The sequence below is a fragment of the Oncorhynchus masou genome, chromosome 18, assembly GCF_036934945.1.
Source record: "Oncorhynchus masou masou isolate Uvic2021 chromosome 18, UVic_Omas_1.1, whole genome shotgun sequence".
NCBI classification, from domain to species: Eukaryota; Metazoa; Chordata; class Actinopteri; order Salmoniformes; family Salmonidae; genus Oncorhynchus; species Oncorhynchus masou.
Genome location: NC_088229.1, coordinates 37255263 through 37263149, shown reverse-complemented (window position 1 = coordinate 37263149; position 7887 = coordinate 37255263). Strand labels below are relative to the sequence as shown.

At 41.2% G+C, this 7887-nt stretch overlaps 1 protein-coding gene across 1 annotated transcript; it reads right to left on the bottom strand.

Moving 5' to 3' along the window:
- Window positions 1–943: 943 nt before the first annotated feature.
- On the bottom strand, window positions 944–5595 carry LOC135503804 (taste receptor type 1 member 1). Its single transcript, XM_064921940.1, has 5 exons — window positions 5311–5595; window positions 4293–5036; window positions 2389–2598; window positions 2157–2277; window positions 944–1872 (listed from the first exon to the last, which is right to left on the bottom strand). The coding sequence occupies exons 1-5, from the start codon at window positions 5578–5580 to the stop codon at window positions 944–946; spliced, it is 2274 nt and encodes a 757-aa protein (XP_064778012.1). The 5' UTR covers window positions 5581–5595.
- Window positions 5596–7887: the final 2292 nt, after the last annotated feature.

Sequence of the window (7887 nt, the reverse complement as noted above, 5' to 3'; positions counted from 1 at the left end):
CCAACATGCTTGAAAATATGAAGAGTGGTACTCAGTGATGTGCTGTGTTGTATTTGCCCCAAACATAAGGCTTTGTATTCAGGACATAAAGTTCATTTCTTTGCCACATATTTTGCAGTTTTACTTTAGTGCCTTATTGCAAACAGGATGCGTGTTTTGGAACATTTGTATTGTGTTACCGGCTTCTTTCTTTCACTTTGTCAAATTAGGTTAGTATTGTGGAGAAACTACAAAGTTGTTGATCCATCCTCAGTTTTCTCCTATCACAGCCATTAAATCCTGTAACTGTTTTATAGTCACCACTGGCTTCACGGTGAAATCCTTGAGCAGTTTCCTTCCTCTCCGGCAACTGAGTTAGGAAGGACGCCTGTATCTTTGTAGTGACTGAATGTATTGATACCACAGGAGGTTCGTGGCACCTTAATAGGTGGAATGTTATCAAATACATCAATCACATGGTTTCCATGTGTTAAATGCCATTCCATTGACTCCGTTCCAGCTATTATTATGAGCTGTCCTCTCCTCAGCAGCCTCCATGATGTATATACCATCCAAAGTGTACAGAGATGAAGTAGTCATGCAAAAACCATGTTAAATTCCATGCAACTTATTATGTGACTTGTTAAACAACTTTTTACTCCTGAAATGATTTAGACTTGTCATAACAAAGGGCTTGAGTACTTATTGATTCAAGACATTTCATCGTTTCATTTTTTTATTAATTAGTAAACATTTTTACAAACATAATTTCAATTTGACATTATGGGGTATTGTGTGTAGGCCAGCGACCCAAAATCTCAATTTAATCCATTATAGATTCAGGCTGTAAGACAACAAAATGTTGAAAAAGTCAAGGGGTAAGATTAATCAATACTAGTAAACAATTCTATCAAGAAAAGCATTTCCTTGATTCAGTAAAACAGTTGAAATGAACTATTTTCAACTACTTACTACTGATGTTTTGAGTATAACGTTGGATGATCCCTTGGAAATGCAGTTGTGTATTTTTCTGCGGCTGAAAGATAATGATGTAGCACTTCGGGAGAAAGTAGCAGAAGAGGATGCTGTATGAACTGGAAAGCACTGACATTGCATTGAATAACTGTAAATATTTACCATGGTATAATATGCTTGCTGTACAGAAAGTGATCCATGTAAGTATAAGGAAAAGCAGGTACAAGGTGATTGCTTTGGACTCATTGTAGTTTTTGGGCAGGTCTTTCCCCATGTATGAGAAAATAAAGCACAGACTTGCCAAGACTATAGTCAATAACAAGAACATGATCACTGTTCTTCTCATGGCACACTTTAGTATTATTTGATCTCTGTATGATGTCATGTCACTGACTGGTGTGGGAGGGCTGGCAGTGAACACTGTTGTAAGCAACAACAGCTGAAGAACAAAGACTATGGCTATGAGCCACCACTGTCCATTGTGCTTCACCCACCAGCTGTGAATCTTAGGGAACTTGGTGGCCATTTTGAAAATGCACACTATTTGAAAGGAGCGCACAGCGAAACAGCCTAAACAGACAGTGTAGAACAACAAAAATAGAAAATACCTCAACACACAATTGGTCACTGTTGGTTTCCCAAAGAAAAAGAACACACTGATACTGCTTGCACTCAAGCAGCCCAGAAGAAGGAAACACATTGGCCCACCGGCAGACTTAACAACCGGCTTGTCATAGTTCAGTGCAAAAAGAATGACAATGGCTAGTGTTAGCGCTAACAGGACACCTGTGGAAAACATGAGTGTGATGGCGATAGGGTCTGTGAAAAGTATATACTCCACTGAACGCTGTGTGCAAAAGGTGCTTCCTGGTTTGGACCACTCTGTCTTCCTACAGTCGATGCAGCTGTATGGGTCGTCTGTTTGGCAAGAAGACGATAGTCAATGATGAGCCAGGCACCATGCATGCATTATATCATCTCCAGTGGAAGAGCTCATGAGGACAGAATTAGTAGGTCTATGGTAACATTTGGACCAGGTGTGAAGTGTGTTTTCTAGTAGGAAGCAAAACACCAAAAACAAGCTGAAACAAAAATCTTACATAAATAATGTCACATTCCTTTTTTTCTTACTTTAACCCCCACGAGTGTCAATGGACACCATAATCCAATAAGATTTCTCTCTTTATCCCTGGACCTCTTACCTGTGTAGTTGACATAAGTCATACCAGGGCAGACGTTACACTGGAAACAACATTGATGGAGTCCATCTATCTTCTTTGCAAATCCTTCTGAACATTCAGGGGAACAGCGTGCGACGGGCACCTTCAGAAAGACCAAAGCTTGCGATTAAATGGACTTTGTCATACATGTAAAATGGAAAAATATGATTAATTAAGGATTTATGATTTATTAAAACCAGAAAAAATTACTTACTTGGTCAGCATACCAGTGAATTTGAGTGTTGTTGATAGAGAAGGGAACATCAAGTGTTGGATCAGTTTCATAAGAGCCAACTTTCTCGGCCTGGCCACTCTGGTTCCAGAAAACAATAGCATAAGAAGTAGATGTCGGGTCTCCATTGCTGTCAAACTCAATATGCCGGTTCAATATTGTGAAATTTGACCTCTTTAATTCTCGGAGAAGCTGAAATCAGACAAGAATGTAGTGTTGCAAGAGCATTTGTGGTGTGTAAACACTATAACAATGTTATAGGGATTATTCACTATTGATTCACACTTTCAAAGGTTCACACCTTTGTGTGGACATTTAAAGGTAGACTTAGCAATGACAACATCAGACACGTTGGGGTATGAATTTTGATTACTGACGTCAACAAAATCTGGCACAATTGGCTTTTCCAAATGTGGAAATATGGGCATGCCCGAAGTGAGGCCACAAATTAGAGCAAACAGGTAATGGCTGTCCTGGCAGGTTCAAATGTTGCTTCTATTGATGCTGTTGTCTGTAAGCGGGAAGTTGCCCTACTGTGTTTGATGATGTCATATTGCTAAATCTACCTTTAAAGACACACTCCAGCCTCCCCATCACCTCATTTATCACAAGTGTAGCCGAGATGCATCCTTTCAATTGATGTATTCTTCAATATTGTAATGCCATTTCTCTTCAAACAAAAGTATGTGGACACCCTTTCAAATTAGTGGATTCAGATATTTCAGCCACTCCCCGTGTATAAAATCGAGCACACAGCCATGCAATCGCCATAGACAAACATTGACAGTAGAATGGCCCGTACTGAAGAGCTCAGTGACTTACAACGTGGCACCATCACAAGATGCCTCCTTTCCAACAAGTCAGTTCGTAACACTTTCTGCCCTGATAGACCTGCCCCAGTCAACTGTAAAGTGCTATTATTGTGATGCAGAAACGTCTAGGAGCAACAACAGCTCAGCCGCAAAGTGGTAGGCCACACAAACTCACAGAACGGGACCACCGAGTGCTGAAGCGCATAGCTCGTCTGTCCTCGGTTGCAACACTACCGAGTCCCAAACTGCCTCTGGAAGCAATGTCAGCATAAGGACTGTCCTTCGGGAGCTTCATGAAATGGGTTTTGATGGACGAGCAGCCACACACAAGCCTAAGATCACCATACGCAATGCCAAGCATCGGCTGGAGTGGTTTAAAGCTCACCGTCACTGGACTCTGGAGCAGTGGAATGTGTTCTCTGGAGTAATGAATCACGATTCAAAATCTGTCAGTCCGACGGACAAATCTGGGTTTGGTGGATGCCAGGAGAACGCTATCTGCCCTAATGTATAGTGTCAACTGCAAAGTTTGGTGGAGGAGGAATAATGGTCTGGGTCTGTTTTTCATGGTTCAGGCAAAGCCCTTTAGAACCAGTGAAAGAAAATCTTAACTCTACAGCAAACAATGACATTCTAGACAATTTGTTCTTCCAACGTTGTGGCAACTGTTTGGGGATGGCCCTTTCCTGTTTCAGCATAATTCCCCTGTGCAAAAAGCGAGGTCCATACAGAAATGGTTTGTAACGAGGTCGCGTGGAGGGACTTGACTGGCCTGCACAGAGCCCTGACCTCATCAAACACCTCTGGGATGAATTGGAGCGCCGACTGCGAGCCAGGCATAATCACCCAACACCAGTGCCCAACATCACTAATGCCCTTGTGGCTGAATGTAAGGAAGTGCCCGCAGCAATGTTCCAACATCAAGTGGAAAGCCTTCCCAGAAGACTGGAGGCTGTTATAGCGGCAAAGAGGGGACCAACTCCATATTAATGCCAATGATTTTGGAATGTTCGACGAGCAGGTGTCCACATACCTTTGGTCATGTAGTGCATATGCAAAGTTTCAAATGCTTACCATAAATGGATACACAGTTACATTGTCACTGCATCCCTTAATGTCACATAGTAACAAATTATGTAACGCGTGGGCCATAGCATAAATGGCAGAGTAAGTTGCGAAAGAATATGATGGGTTTTCACCGATGATCTCTTCTGGGCTCACATCACTACAGAGGTCACAAGCTTGATTGCATGTTTGTCTGGATGGTGTTTGTTCACAGGTTGAAGGCCTGTTATTCCTTTGTGTTTGGGACAAATAGACAAAATCCTTAAACCCAGGTAATGGCATCACTGTCTCTGTTATTCCAATGATGGTGCCAATCGCCTTGATTCCACTCAATCTGGGGAGGTTCTTGTTCAAGGACCAACTGTCGCCTGCAATCCACACTTTGTTGTGTATGTTGTGCTTGATTGCTGATTTAATGAACGCAACAGCGCTGCTCTGCCCAGCAAAAACTATAATGACCTCTATGCTAAGACCCTCTAACTGTTGAAGTATTTCATAGTGATCAGACACTTCGTTGAGCTCTTTTGCATAAGCCAAGCAGATCTTCGTGTCTTTCAGCTTGCTTTTGAACAGCTGGAGGCCATTTTGGCTGTTCTCATCGGCGCTGCTGACAAATGCAACCCAGTTCCAATTAAAGTGCTTTATAATCAGAATGATCAGCTGTATTAAGTCTTTGTTACTAGCTGTGGTTCGCAGGAATGAGGGATATTTCCACTTGTCGCTTAAAACAGAACTGGAGGACCCATAATTTACCTGTGAAGAAAAAGATGGCCATTTTAGACATACATAGACAAGAATAACCCAAATAGGGTGGTGACCTACCCAACCCTCCTCATAGAGAACTACTAGGAGTGCAGAATTGTATTCCAGCCATGCTCTTAACACGCCTGATTCAGTTGATCAAGCTCCTGATGTTAGAGAAGGGCTGGAATAAATACCTGCACACCCAGTAGCTCTCTGGGTGTACCCCAGCCTTAATACACTTTTTTTTAAGTGATCAAAATGACCTAAAGTAAGTATGTATTACCATGGGAATTAGATTCATCGCAAACATGGGAGCAACAGTCATAGACTCCATGCTTCTAAATGGACCGGCCACAGCTATGACCTTAGACAGATACTCGTTGACGCACCTCAGAACTTGAATTGATCCATTTCTGGAGATCATATTTAAGATTGCCTGAAAGTTGAATTTGTCTGAGCAGTGGTCGAATATCTCATAACCGAGCGATACATTGGGCAGGATGAGGCTGGAGTTATTGATCTCTTGTACAGCAAACCTCATCACCTGAAACATCCGATAACTTGACAAGGTAAACGACTGTCTGTGGAAAGAGGAACAGTGTGTACACACAGCAAATTAGTAGATTTTTCCTGGTGTGACTACTGGCATATGCAATTTGAAGTGTTTAATCACTTCACATACTGCGGTTTGTTTCACCTAATTTGTCAACTTTGTTAACGGGGAAGTTTAGTATTTTACAACTTAAAGGAAAGATTGACCCATTTTTAAAGTTATATATGGTTTTGTGCATGTCTGAGTGATGTTCTATCAATTCCCAGGGTCATTTCATGTTTTCATGTGTTTCTGAGCTATTGCTTTTCAAGAAGGTACAAATACAGCCGGTTATGACGAGTTTTGCATCACAACAGCCATTACAAACTTTAGCCAACAGTTAAAAACAGTGGGAGTGATTGGGGCATGAGGCACATAGGGCAAGAATGTAATCAACTCAAGTATTTGGTTTAAGATTACTTTAAAATGTGATTTGGCCCTTCTTTTATCATGTGCCACATGCCCCAGTCACTTGCCACATACCCCAGTCACTTGCCACATACCCCAGTCACTTGCCACATACCCCAGTCACTTGCCACATGCCCCAGTCACTTGCCACATGCCCCAGTCACTTGCCACATGCCCCAGTCACTTGCCACATGCCCCAGTCACTTGCCACATGCCCCAGTCACTTGCCACATGCCCCAGTCACTTGCCACATACCCCAGTCACTTGCCACATGCCCCAGTCACTTGCCACATACCCCAGTCACTTGCCACATACCCCAGTCACTTGCCACATACCCCAGTCACTTGCCACATGCCCCAGTCACTTGCCACATGCCCCAGTCATTGATTTTTAGTTGGCAGTAGTTAAAGTTAGCTGACGTTTGTGGTGGCTGTTTAAAGAAAACCATACCACGGATTACAGTTTATCCTGACCAATAGACTACTTTCAAGGTGTTTAACCATCTAACATGAATTTACTTTTAAATTAATGATATATACACATTCATTCTTATATTCTTATAAATGACTTCATGAGCTTAGCTCAACAATCGTATAGTGATGGGTTGTGCACGAACTAACTGATCTTTTTGAATGACTCTTTTGGGTGAACGTCAGGAACTGAATCACATCTGTAAAAAAAGCTGTTAATTTGTTTCCCTGATTTGCATTCTACTACCGCTTTCTGATCTCCAGATAACGATTATCTGTAGATAAGTTATAAAAACATTCTCTGAAGATTGTAATTCCTTACTGCAGGAACAATAGATAGTGAGGGGAGAGACATTTTCTGGTCCACCACACATTTTTGCAGTGCGTTCATTTTTAAAATCTTTTTTGTTGTTGCAGGCCACAATAATTTGTTCAGGTAAGAGAAAACTCATTTCACGATCTCACATAATGGCAGGCAAAGAGGGGTTAGGAGTAACTGATTACATGTAATCAATTGCATGTAATCTGATTACAAAAAAACAAACCAGTTACGTCACCAGCAAAAATATTGTAATCAGATTACGGATACCTTGAACAACTAGGATTACTTCTTGGATTACTTTTCAATTCAGAAAGGATGTTTGTGGGAAAAAATACATGGACACCTTTCTGTTTCCTCAATGATATTCCATTCAGAATTTAAAAAATATGCAAGTTTAACTTTGTTCCACCTGAGCGAGTCTGACCACAAGTCGGAGACCACTATTATGACACATCAAATGCGCTTGCTGGATCCTTTTTGTCTTCTAATGCCTCAAGGGGAAAGTAATCCAAAAAGTAAAGGAAAGTTACATTACTGATTACAATTTTGTACAGGTAACTAGTAACAGTAACATATTACATTTAAAGAAAGTAACCTACCCAACCCTGCAGGCAGGTTTGTAGGCTTTATGTAAGAGATTAGCAATTTTTACATTGTTTTAGGTACATTTTTAAGCGCTAATGAGCGAAGAGCTGTTTGGGAGCCAAATTAATGTCTCTCTTAGCTGAACGAATCCAAATGTGCCGGTTTACTGAAAAGACTTGGAATGCTCATCACTACGTTGTACCCCATCAGAACCCAACATACATTTTTTTTACCCCAAAGTTAATAAACAATGTAATTGTAGATAAACACTGTATAGTCTAAAAAAAACATTTGAAACTATAATTTTGATCTCATGGAGGGTCAGCCCACGCCTCCATAGTATATACTGTACATTTGAGTGGTTACATTTCTCCAGACCCAACCCTCAGCTATTTACCAAAACAGAGGTGGGGTGCCCGCTTTGTTATTGTTCAAACTGCAGATTGCTCCTTTAAGTGAGGTTAAATATTTGGTATAATACAT

Coding starts and splice junctions, on each gene's coding strand:
- LOC135503804 (XM_064921940.1), bottom strand. CDS start 5,580: ATGTTTCAGGTGATGAGGTTTGCTGTACAAGAGATCAATAACTCCAGC. Junction 2,278..2,388: donor TTCACTGGTATGCTGACCAA/GTAAGTAATTTT, acceptor GTCTTTCTGAAG/GTGCCCGTCGCACGCTGTTC. Junction 1,873..2,156: donor GACTTATGTCAACTACACAG/GTAAGAGGTCCA, acceptor CTTGCCAAACAG/ACGACCCATACAGCTGCATC.